At 44.1% G+C, this 13315-nt stretch overlaps 1 protein-coding gene across 1 annotated transcript in view; it reads right to left on the bottom strand.

The window, feature by feature from the left end:
- Positions 1-13315, bottom strand: part of LOC138516908 (dedicator of cytokinesis protein 2-like) — a 2920848-nt gene that overhangs the window by 2302005 nt on the left and 605528 nt on the right. The window contains exons 18-19 of the mRNA XM_069632364.1: positions 8052-8241; positions 5299-5396 (exon numbers count right to left, since the gene is read on the bottom strand). Coding sequence (XP_069488465.1) covers positions 5299-5396; positions 8052-8241 — 288 coding nt within the window. The remainder of the gene's footprint in view (positions 1-5298; positions 5397-8051; positions 8242-13315) is intronic.

Here is a 13315-nt window from a genome sequence, read left to right as displayed (position 1 = left end):
CTAGAAAATTATACCTGTAAAAATAATCTCACCATCAATCCCGAGAAGTCTAAAATAATAAGATTTAAACATCCACGAAAGATAGTAAGGCATCGGGGGTCATTACAACCCGGGCGCAAAGGGATACCGGGCACCGGTAATGACACTAGTGCCGGTAATCCCTTTGCACCCTATTCTGAGGTCCCTTTGTGGGTCCTTCCTTAACGCCTGGTTTTAGCAGGCGTTAAGGACAGGACCCGCAAAGGGATACCGGGGGTCAATAACGGTACTGCAATTTGCGGTACCGTTATTGCTGCCTTCCCCCTTCCCATTGAGCCCTATTGGGGCTCAAATGGGAATGGGGAATGGCATTTCAAACGGGGACTTACTGGTCCCGCAAAGGGCCGAATGGACCGGTAAGTCCCCATACCACCACGTCGATGGCGGTACCGGTGTCCCGGATCTAACCTATTTGGGAGCATCAATGAGCTCTATTCCAACAAAAGGCAGCTTGCTGCGCTCAATTGACCTAAAATTTGTAAAATTGGGGGCACAAATGAAAAGAATCAGATCCCAATTTTGCAAATTTCCGATTCTCCCTTTGGTGTAATTTTATATAGGGAAAGTAATTCCGATAATCCTGTTTGGTCTGGACTACAACTTTGTAGCTATGGAACTTGAGTGGGACTTCTGGGAAGCCAAGTTGTGGAAAACGCACACTAGGACTACCGGATGGTGTGCCAATAGTCTCTCTCCGTTTTGAACTGGGTTTGCTGTCCCTCAGATGATGGCTACAACAGAAGTGGCTGACATTGTATAGATCAATTCTAGATGCCCCGAAGAATTCTCTATTTGAGGAAATTGCTGGAGAGTTGCATTGCGGTAAAAATGAGTTTCTGATTAAGTTCCAGCAAAGAGGCTTAGAAATTCTAGAGAGAGTAGACTGTGATTTGAACGAACTCCTTCAAAATCAGGATAGGGTAAAATATAAAGTGAAACAAATGGACTGGATAGACACTATATAGAGTATGAGGAGACAAAGAGATCTACCTCTTTTACTGTGGTTGACAAGCCCCTATCCATGGTCCCCACCTATCTGAAAAAAACACCTGATTTATGTTTTGGACTATCTCTCCTCAGATTTCGATTAAATCTACTTCCTACTCTGGAGATTTTGGCCACTAGAGACAGAGAAGTGAAAATAGAACCGTACTGTGACAAGTGTCATAACAAGTTTATGCAATCATCTAAACATTTATATCAATCTGTGATATGCACGTGGTGCATGAGGGAACAAAGATTTGGCAGATTAGTTCATCAGGTATCTTGGCTAAATTCTGGTGAGTTCTGGGGGAGATTATCCTCTTGTCAGGAGTCTGCTCTCTCAATGGAACTCGTCAGAGCTCTAAAGGACTTGCATTTGATCAGGAACTGAGTCCTTTTTTGAACTAAATGAAATTAACCATAACTAGAGTCAAAATGGGCTGAGCCAATGCTCTGTTTTGTTTTTTTCGTGACTTTGTTTATTGGAACTGCTGCTATGTATATAGATGATATTTGGAGTTTCAATTTAATTGCACATTTTTTGAATTAGTTTCTTTTCTGCTTTTTTTGTTTTTTATTACAAATGTGTTTCCATAATGTAACCTCAGTGCTCGTGGGATATTTTATTTTGTTCCTTTTGAGGAAGATTTTAGTGTACTGACTTTTCTAAACTGTTTGAAGTATGACAATTTTATCTTTTGTATGTATTGTTTTGAAAGTGTTAAAAGTCAAAAGTTGGCTATTGCACAATAAGAAAATAAATTAAAAAAACTTGCAGCAAATTTTCTCCTGCCCCCTGATCTTAGGGGGGAATATCCCATCCTAACAGATACTAAATGATATAATGAAAGGAACAGGTTCTATACATTAACCCTTTGACTACTCAGCCATCACTGCCAATAGGCGAGACAGGCAAAACTTGCAGCAAATGCTCTTGGGACAGTTCCTCCTGACCCCCGATCTCAGGAAGGGAAGATCCCATCCTAACAGATACTAAATTATACAATTAAAGCAGCAGGTTCTAGAGATTAAGCATTTGACTGCTCGGCCATCACTGCCACTAGGCGAGACAGGTAAAACTTGCAGCAAATGCTCTTGGGTCAGTTCCCCCTGCCTCTGATCTCAGGGAGGAAAGATCCCATCCTAACAGATGATAAATGATACAATGAAAGCAACAGGTTCAAGAGATTAATCCTTTGACTTCCCTTTGGAAGAATAACTATGCCCTAACAAAGTGGTCCTGTTTTTATGCTTCAGACTTATATGTGCATTCAAAATTGTGGGAGCGCAATAATCTGTTTATCGTATGAGTCCCAGGAACTTGCTGTTATGTTATGTTACTTGGCATTTATATAGTGTCTTATAAATCATTGGTATGACCTCAAAGCGTGGTAGGTTGAACACCCTCGGGAACCATAGTTCAGGTCAGAAGAGAGAGAAAGTGTTGTATGGTGTGTGGGTGCACCGGATATGTGTGCAGCTTGTGTAGTTGTTGGATGAAAGCTGCTTGCTAGCGATAGGTGGGGTGCTGAGGATATCAGTTGGATGTGTTTAGTCTGGTGTGTGGACACCTAGACTGGGTTCTGGCTGCGTTAGGCCTGAGGAACGCCTAAGCTAGCCAGAATGTACTCTGCTAGCTGTGTTTTATTAGGGTGATGAGGTGTTCATGGGGTCGTATGTGTATGTGAACAGCTAGGCCGAATTAATCAGGGGTATAGCTGTGTTCTAGTTGTATGATGGTGTAGTTGTATGATGGTGTATAGTAGAGAGTAAGCGTAGTGATGTGATATGATGGTTATCAGTAAAATCGCCTGAGACCAGGCAAGTGAGAAGGATGGTGGGGACATACATAGCGACATACGGATATATAGCGACAGGTATATATGGGATACAGATATATATGGAAATAAAGATCGATAGCATATGTGGGGATAAATCACCTGAGCCTAATGTTTAGATGCAGAATTCCATACAGTAAAACCTCTAGGGCACACTCAATGTTGTTTGAACACAATATCTAGATGTGGAGTTCAACACAGTGAGACTTTGGGCACACTCAATATCGCTTGACCACACTATCCAGATGCAGAATTCAACACAGCTAAACTTGTCGGGTGCAGCACTCAATATCGCCTGACCATAATATCTAGATGCAGAATTCAGCACAGTAGAACTTTTGGGGCAGGTTCAATGTTGTTTGTTCACGCTATCTAGTTGCGGAGATCATCACAGTGAAACCTTTAGGGCACGTTCAGTGTTGTTTGGACACACGGCCTCATCACTAGTTTGGAGGTAACCCTTAAATCTGGCGGTAGCGCTGTTACCGCCGGATTTAAGGGTCTGCCAAATCACAGCTTTGGCTGATTTCCCCCCAGCTTTTAGCTGGGGTGAAATCTGCTGAAATTTTCCGCTCTTACCGCCGGCAGGAAATCCGCCGGTGGTAAGAGCGCAAAATGTCCCATTGAGCCCAATGGGGAATGGGGCATTCCCGAATGGGCTCAATGGGGAATGGGGATTTCGTGTTCCGCCAAACCCGTGAAACGGCGCTAATAGCACCGGTGGGTTTGGCGGTAGGGCAGATAACACCAGCGATATTTGCGCCAGCGTTACCGCCCAACTCGTGATGATGCCCACTATCTAGATGTAAAATTCAACACAGTGAAACCTTTCGGGTGCACTCAATATCGCTTGACCACAATATCTAGATGCAGAATTCAGCACAGCAAAACTTCAGGGCCCGCTCAATGTTGAATGGACACACTATCCAGATGGAGAATTCAACACAGTGAAACTTTTTAAATTGCTAACATTCACAGTCCTGTCTGGGTCTGCTGTAGACTCATCTTAGGTGAGAGGCACGCCCCAGTGAAGCTCTACATTTTAGATTCCGATGGGAGGGAAGGAGTCATGGCGTCGCGCAGTGGGAGTTATGCTTGGTTGTAGTATCAAGATGTAGAATTCAACATAGAGATACTTTTCAAGCCGTCACAAAGTAGTTTGGTGACACTATCTAGAGGGGAGCTAAACAGTAAACAGTTGGGCACACTCAATGCCGCTTTACTATAGTGACTAGCTGTGGATTCAACACAGTCAAATTTCGGGTGTGCTCAATGTTGCATGGCTATACTATCTAGATGCAAAATTCACCACACTATTACTTTAGCGGATGCTCTATGTTGTTTGCGCACACTTGCTAGATTCAAATTCGGCACAGTAATGCTTTAGTGGACGCTCAGTGTTGTTTGGTCAGACTAGCTAGAGGCAGAGATTAACACAATGAAGCTTTAGGGCAGACTCAATGATGTTTGGCACACTATCTAGAGGCGAGATTCAACACAGTGAAACTAATAGGGCACACTCAATATCGCTTCACCTTAGTATGTAGCTAGGATTCTACACAGTAAACTTTAGCAGACGTTTACTAGGGCCGAAGGCACACTATCTAGATGTTAATGTTAATGTTAAAGGATATTAGTACTGCACACTATCACAACCGGAGTGGTCCCCTGGCACTCTGGCGGCTCGGAAAAAAGGGAAGAGGGGGTGAGTTAGTGGGAATAAGCTGGAAAAGTGCAAGAGAGCAGTGATGTGCTGTTGGCAGACTCAGCCCTGTGGGTCCGTTGGCTGGGCTTGGTGTGTTTTACGGTAATCATTGTGTGCTGTTGTGCGAATCATGTGTGGTTTGTTTTGTTGTTGTATTGTAGTGAAGTTTGTGCGGATTGTTGTGTTTTAGGCTCGTGGTTGTGTTTGGTTAAATTTTGAGAGGTGTATGCAGAGGGGTGAAATTGTTAGTGGATTGGTTAATTGGCATTGCTGTCCTTGCAATTATGTCTAGGTATGATGCTTGCTATCGTTCACTGTTCCATCTGATTTTGGCACTTGCTAATCTTCAATATCATATCTAGATCTGAAGCAGGCTAGTGATCACAATTACATCTAAGCACTTGTTAACATTCACAGTTTCATTTAAGTGTGGTGCATGCCAACATTCATATTTCTATCTAAATGTGACGCAGGCTAAAGTTAAGAATTCCATCTAAGTGTGGCACCTGCTAACATTCATAATTCTATCTAGATGCGATGCAGGTTAAAGTTAAGAATTCCATCTAAGTGTGGTACTTGGTAACATTCATAGTTTCATTTAAGTGTGGCACAGGCTAACATTCACAATTCCATCTAAGTGCGGGACATGCTGCCAGAGATCCTGGGGTTGCAGGCAGCCGAAGGGTTGGATCAGAGTGTGCAGACTTGCCTTCACTGTCAGAGAGTACTAACCTTCATCACTTCCCCTCCATTCACTTTCATCAGCTTCTTGAGGTTTTCCTCCAGGTGACTTGGCTTGGACCGCCACTTCAGCAAGCCCAGGAGGTCAACTGCATGGAAAGAAATTACATGTGAGGTCATAGGTGAGGGGATGCTAGGCTTGTCCACTGATACTTTATAAGGTGTCTGGGTGGAACTGACTAACCTTGGCTCCAGGAAGCAACAGAGCACTTTACAAATCCTAGTGCGAAGGACATGGAGAGGAAAGCAGATATATAAGGGAGCAGGGAACTAGCAATGGGGGCAGAGGGCTGGCAATTTGGCAGCAAGGGATCTAAAAGCAATCAGGGAAGGACACAGGTTGGGTGAGGGGTGGAGTGCATGTGCAGAGGTTTTAGGCAGGAGCCGCTCCTTGAAGAGGAGGGTCATGGTCTCAAGCTAATTCCTGAAATGTGGAAGCCATGGGGCGAGTCTGCTGTTGATGGGGAGGAGGGTCAAGAGTCTTGGGCTGTGGACAGATAAGGCCTGTCTTCGGGTTCTTTCTTTCCTGTACCAGAGTTCACGATGGAACATTTCCTTAATTTGGTGGATCGTAGGCCTCCGGAGGTGCTGAGTTTCTCAGTGTTTCAGTTTGGGGATTTCGGGGTGACTGTCTTGAAGATGACTGTGTGATTGAATAAATGAGTGTGTCTGTGTGTTTGTGGTGTGTGTATGTGCGTGCACACAGAGTGGCTGTTCACTGGGATACTCTTACAGGTAGGGAGTATGGTGCTAGACGAATGGTGTATGATTTGATATTAGGATGGTCTGTTGTGCGTAAGGGGGTGGGCTGAGGCTGTGAGGTAACATTGATGTATGGTGAGCTGTTTTGCTTATTTGTCATTTGGGTTGACTATATTATCCGGGTGCTGTCTTGGAATGAATGTGTCTGCACTGGGTGTGTGTATGCAAAATTGCTTGTTACTGTGTGTAGGGACTACCTGGAGTGCTTGGGAACTTGGACTGAAGGGGTGTACGTTATGTCATGCGGTTGCTTAGTGGTGATGTGGCAACGTGTAGTAGTATAGCCGCTAGGTGTGTGGTATGCAGTCTGCAGTGAAACGTTTTTTTGGCACGATTCTGTGGTCAAATGGATTGTGTGCATTGTCTTTGCAGATAGCCGTGCATATGTGTACTGTGTACTGTGTGTGCAGTATGTTGTGGGTGTGAGTGCCGGCTCTTTAAATAGTAATGTAAAAGAAAGCAAGTGGAATGCACTGTAAAACATAACATAATATTATTTTTTTATTCTAATTGCGTCTTGCCAGACGCCTGGGGCAGGAAGGGCTGTGCAGTGTGTAGATGGCTGGAAGATTGAGAATGGGTGAAGATAGGTAGTGAGAGAGATAGACAGGGCAGGTGGGCTTGATGGGACTGGTATTAGGCTGCACCCGCCTTCCAACACCTGGGCAACAGGGATGTGGAAACACTATGTGCAGGTAGAACCCAGAGTGATGCCATTGGCACCAGCAAGTGCCTCTATATTCATGTGCCTCAACATGAGACATCATAGCTATAGGACATGTGGAGAATGGGTATCAGGTAATAATGTCCCCATACATAATGTGCCCATACATAATGTCCCCATACATAATGTCCCCATACATAATGTCCCCATACATAATGTCCCCATACATAATGTGCCCATACATAATGTCCCCATACATAATGTGCCCATACATAATGTCCCCATACATAATGTCCCCATACATAATGTCCCCATACATAATGTCCCCACACATAATGTCCCCATACATAATGTCCCCATACATAATGTCCCCATACATAATGTGCCCACACATAATGTCCCCATACATAATGTGCCCATACATAATGTCCCCATACATAATGTCCCCATACATAATGTCCCCATACATAATGTGCCCATACATAATGTCCCCATACATAATGTGCCCATACATAATGTCCCCATACATAATGTCCCCATACATAATGTGCCCATACATAATGTCCCCATACATAATGTGCCCATACATAATGTGCCCATACATAATGTGCCCATACATAATGTCCCCATACATAATGTGCCCATACATAATGTGCCCATACATAATGTGCCCATACATAATGTCCCCATACATAATGTCCCCATACATAATGTGCCCATACATAATGTCCCCATACATAATGTGCCCATACATAATGTCCCCATACATAATGTCCCCATACATAATGTGCCCATACATAATGTGCCCATACATAATGTGCCCATACATAATGTCCCCATACATAATGTGCCCATACATAATGTGCCCATACATAATGTGCCCATACATAATGTCCCCATACATAATGTGCCCATACATAATGTCCCCATACATAATGTCCCCATACATAATGTGCCCATACATAATGTCCCCATACATAATGTGCCCATACATAATGTCCCCATACATAATGTCCCCATACATAATGTGCCCATACATAATGTCCCCATACATAATGTCCCCATACATAATGTGCCCATACATAATGTCCCCATACATAATGTCCCCATACATAATGTGCCCATACATAATGTCCCCATACATAATGTCCCCATACATAATGTGCCCATACATAATGTCCCCATACATAATGTCGCCAGGAAAAGCCGGGAGAATGTACGTATTTGCTGAGAGAACCTGATGGCGACCCAATGGTGACTGGCCCAGCTGCCCTGCCTGATAGTCCTTCTTAAAGGAACTGAGTGGGGGCATACTCACCGTTCTGGGTAAGTTTGGTGGAGCTGACCAGTGTTGAAATCTGGAAGCTGTCCCGTGTGCTCACTCCCATCCCCGCCGGAACCCCAGCCACCCGGAGAGAGGACCCTGTGAGCTGCTTGGCTTCCAGCAAGCTTCTCATGGAGACGAGGCTCAAGTACGAGCTGGTGTCCTCCAGCTTCCTGCTGTCACCCTGAAAAGGTAAAGGGGCGCATTAGAGGAGAAAGGTCGCAAGTGCCCTCAGATCGTGAGGGAAATCTCATATGGGCAAACAGACATGAAACATTGAGGTTCACGTTCTATGATCGACAGCACAGAGCGTGAGTAACTCACATGCAACTCAATAATATCGCCAAGATTAGCATCAGCGAGGTCCAAATTATCACTGTTATAGGGGATGTTCGTGAAAAAAACAAGGACGAAAAGACTGAGGTTTTTTGGTCAAAGGTTTTAAGGTTTTTGGCACTTTTTATTTTCAATAATGCATAGGAGACCCCAACATACCCTCGCTTCCCCCTACCTTAATTTATACCCCAACCCCACCCCCATCTATTTGTTAATAAAAATGTGCAGAAATCCCCCAAAAATTGGACATAAACAACTCGATCTTTTCAGCCTTGTAGTTTTGTGATTCGGTTTTTCTGGGCATTACCATTATAAGACCTAGTGTTAATTGCCCTTTTTAATCTTAGAGTGGGCCTTTATTAAGAACCTACTGCTGACGTCCTCATAGAGATGCACGTTGTGACTGAATGACGTGTGAAGGTATACAGCAAGATATTCAGTTTGCTCATGGCTTATATCCCGGTCTGTGGTGGAACAGAGTTCACTGAATCTGTTCACCATGAGAGGTAGTGCGTCAGCGGGTCTTAGATATAACAGAATCATCGTATTCAAATAATGCAGTCTGCACATTCCCCGCATCCAGTCTGGGGGCACCAACATTCAGAGCAGTCATTTTTAAGAATAGTAATTAATGGACCTTATTACAAGTTTGGTGGTACACCGGTGGTAAATCTGGTGGGATAACACCACACAGTAATACTGTTACCAGCACCTGGTCTGCCTGATTTACCGGCAGATTACAGGTGCCAGCAGAGTATAGACAGGGTAGGGTTGAGTGGGCAAGGCCCACCCAAAATCTGAAAAATTGTCTACTCAGCAGCTCTGTGAGGACATTTACAGATTTTAATGTCGCTGCTGTCGGCCCTCCTACATTACGTTCAGGCCCCACTTAATAGACAATCCTGGCAACGCCTCTGGGTGCCAGTAAGGGTATGTTAATCCCCATTCCATGGAGTTTCATAGGACTCCATGCAGGGATTGCCAATATTACAGGCAATACCGGTGCCTGGAACTCCGACTGTTTTTTGCCAGTGGGATGCCTGACCTACCTACAGCTATTCGCTTGATATCTATCAGGCCACCCAACCAGCAAATGTGCAGTATGCCGGTCCATAAACGTGCCGGTAAATGGAATTACTGCATGTTAATTCCAGACCGGCCTACTTGTAAAGCAGCCATCAATATAAAGAATAAAGAGAAAGCATAAAGAGAGCATACCCTCAACCTTGGCGATCACCCGTGGTTATGTGAATTTGTTTGGTAACGTTTCCGCCTATACCCCAGTACACTACTACGATACATCATGTTCCGAACACATACCTTAAATGGTGGACATAGGTCAGCAGGGATTTTGAGGTCCTGTAGAGGTTTCCACAATACATTCCTGATGATCCATTGGAACAGAGTTTGAGGATCGATGACCATATTGTATAGAGTCAGCAGGCAGAGTCTAAATTGTTGGTCCACTGTATCTAACATTTGCCTGAATCCGACGACTTCCCCCACCAAGTCCTCCCAGAACGGGAGCAGACATTCTTACTGGGAAGCTTAGTGGACATGTCAATCAGGCTGGGAATAGCAAACTGGGATTTTACCGGGTATGGCAAAGTGTGGACCTACTGCTAATGTCAAGCTTACTGAGGATGGAATGGCATGAAGTCGTTCCCACAGTGTGCTGCTTTCAGAGACCCCACGCAGAAATGTCTGAACGATTTGCTATTCCGGATGCCCTGGACCTCGATTCCCATCATCCCTCACCATTGACTATGCTGGCTAGTGCTGATGGGAGTTGAAGTACAAACATCTTGAGAGCAACGGGTTGCAATAGCCTGGTCTTGCATTTCAGCCCTCTCAAGCCTGGCATCCGCTGAGGGACAGAATCATCACTATTATGCCCGCCTGTTACAGGTTGCAGTATCACTGCCCCTCTAGGCCCAGGCACCGCATGGAAAGCTTACTTCTTTCTTCTTCCCTGCACTGGCCATGAAGCATGAAACCGGCAAGGAAGGGGTAGTTATGGCCGGCGGAGGATGGCTCAAGAGAAGATAATGGAAACCAATCATATTATGGGGCCTAACGTAGGCTGGACATTGTGTACAAAGTGGGTATAATGTAAACTAGGAGCACCCAGGTGCTTAATGTATACATTTCAAATCTGCTAAAATTCCACGTGGTCCAGAGATAAATTAATAATAATTAATAATGTAAATTGTTAAGTTTGTCTTAAGTGAGTTTATTGGAAACTGCCAAATATGTGCTACCCAGTCTTACATGTGATCTGGAACTAGGCTTAAATGTGCTGTCAAGTCCTAATTATAAACTGGTGATGTTGTGCCAGTAATGATTTCAATATACATACACATAAAAGACAGAGACAATTATACTTATTCATCGTACGTTTCGGGGCCTTATTATGTAATTAGAGATTCTCAGCTGCTCACCACATATTTAGGATTCATTCCAGAAAACAATGTAGTTATATCTGGAATACAGGCAATTGCTTCTTATTTATACAATTCAGTAGAATCCTTGGGTAATACCGGGGCCTTTACCAGTATTTGGATGGCAGGAACAGCTCGGGATGTACATTGACACCTATTGCCATCACATTATGAATACAGCGAAATGTTTACATGTTTAGGGTGCAGAACTTCCCAGCACCATTTGGACATGCCATTAACCGGTGCGCTTGCGGTACCCTCGCCATCACTTAGAGCTGACGATTACATTACATTACATTTGTTATGCGCCCTCAGGCATAAAGGGGCGGATTATAAAGAGAAACAACAGAGACAAAAAACAGAAAAAGAGCAAAGGACCCACAAGAAGTGTTTACTGGGTCCCCAGCAAAAAATGAGCAAACAGGCGATAGCATCAAAAATGACTGGCCACAGGTCAGAATGGTGTGATTCCTGTAACCAGATCATCCATAGCGTAATAGATTCAGGAGACTAGGCGAGTTTTCAATTCTTTCTTGAAGGCGTGGAGAGAATTGTGACTCCTCAGTCTTGCAGGCAATTTGTTCCAAAGGGAATGGACCTTCACATTGAAAGACCCGTTTTCTGCCTTGAGGTCTTGCATCTTGGCTGCATTATCAAATTTTGATTTCCCGATCTAAGAGTTCTTTGATTGCATTTCTCCTTGATATGGCCTTGTAGATATGCCGGCATTATTTGTAGCCTGCATTTGAATGCAATGACTAGCACTCTAAAATTGATCGGGGCTTCGATAGGAAGCCAATGAAGAGAACGCCTGGCCTCTGTTACATGACTATGCCTAGCAAGTCTGAACAATACTCTTACTGCCGAGTTCTGAGCAACCTGCAGCCTATGCAATTCTCGCTGACTGATACCCAGCAGAAGGCTGCAGCAATAATCCAATTTAGCACCGATTATTGCTCTTGCAATTGTCTCCGCACTTTCTTGGGAAATCACGGGCCTCAAATGAGCCAACAATTTGACATAATATACTACCCCCGCCACCACTGTTGAAACATGTGCCTTCATACTCAGTGTCGGCTCCAAAGTCACTCCTAGAATTTTTGTTTCAGGTAAAGGAGAGACAATGTCGTCGCCCAGTTTAAAGGAGCTATAGGATTGATTTAGGTTATTTAGAGCCTTTGGGCTACCTACAATCAACACCTCTGTCTTACTACGATTCAGAGCTCGGAAGTTGTCCAACATCCACCTTTCAATCAGTAAGAAGATTCTATTAACCTCTAACTCATCGTTCTCATGATGTCCAGTTAGTGAAATGACACATTGGATGTCATCTGCATAGCTTGAAAACACAACCCCCCCTCCTCTAGCATGAAGAACAAAGGGGCCATGAACAGATTATAGAGACATGGCAACATTCTTGCCCTTTGAGGTACCCCATACAGAACTGATAGATTAGTATTGGCGGCTCTTATGTATAGGCGCGTTATAAATGCCATGTCATATGATATCATACGATCTCTGTTGCAACAGGTTTGGGGGGTGGTTTAGGATGGAATGTTGGTCTTGGTCATTTCTCTAATGATAAACTGGGGGTCTTAGATTCTCACTGTAGCTTAGTGGTTCCTTGGCTGCTCTAGAGCAAATTTGATGAAAAAAGGGCAATGCTTCTTTGTGCATGAGTGTTTTGGTTTTCACTCAATTCTGGACTATTAAATCCGTCTACAGTTGTTGCTTACCTGGAGCACAATAGTCAATTTGGGTGGAGTCATTGTTATTTTAATGGATGTTACAAGTCTTGGGAGGCCATAACCATTCCCTAAGTGTGAGATGACCTCAAAGTCTTTAGCAAAAGACCAGTGCATCAGATAATGCGGGTGCAGCCCCTGCTCTGTGCAGGGTTTTCAAAGGAGACTCTTCCAATGCATGCATGTCAGCCTGCAGTGACAGAAGCGATGCAGGAGGACCTGTGTGTCAGAGCCACCAGGTGGGAAGCTAGCCTGTTCTCTTGGTTTGGGGTGCAGCAGGCTTTGTCTTTGCCTAATTACGATCTCGTAGAGGGTTTGCACTGCATATTATTCTAGCATCGGTCTCTAGAACAGGTTTCCGATTATTAGCTAGTTCTTAAGCAGATAACCAACCCCTGCTTGAGTTGTTAGAAGGCTAATATCAGGCAAATGATTATAAATATTAAACAAAGTTAAGATGTAAATGAAGACAAACGTCATCACTACAATTTATCCTTGTCAGATCCTTGGTCAAGTACTTGAACAACATAGCTATTTTAAAAGTTATCTAGATTAGATGAACCCCAGGGGTCAAGTACCTCTGGTGTTGCTTTACATGATGGCTGGTTTACCTTTGCTTAATCCCAGGGTATATTAAGGGTACAGAAATTAACCCCATAGAGGGCTCTCTCTGCACTTACCCCAGTCTCAACTGACGGGGTGCACTTGATCCTCCCCCTCCCTGTGACCCTCTTGC

This window comes from Ambystoma mexicanum, chromosome 6q (assembly GCF_040938575.1).
Source record: "Ambystoma mexicanum isolate Mex_15411 chromosome 6q, UKY_AmexF1_1, whole genome shotgun sequence".
NCBI classification, from domain to species: Eukaryota; Metazoa; Chordata; class Amphibia; order Caudata; family Ambystomatidae; genus Ambystoma; species Ambystoma mexicanum.
This window is presented reverse-complemented; position numbering and strand designations above follow the sequence as displayed.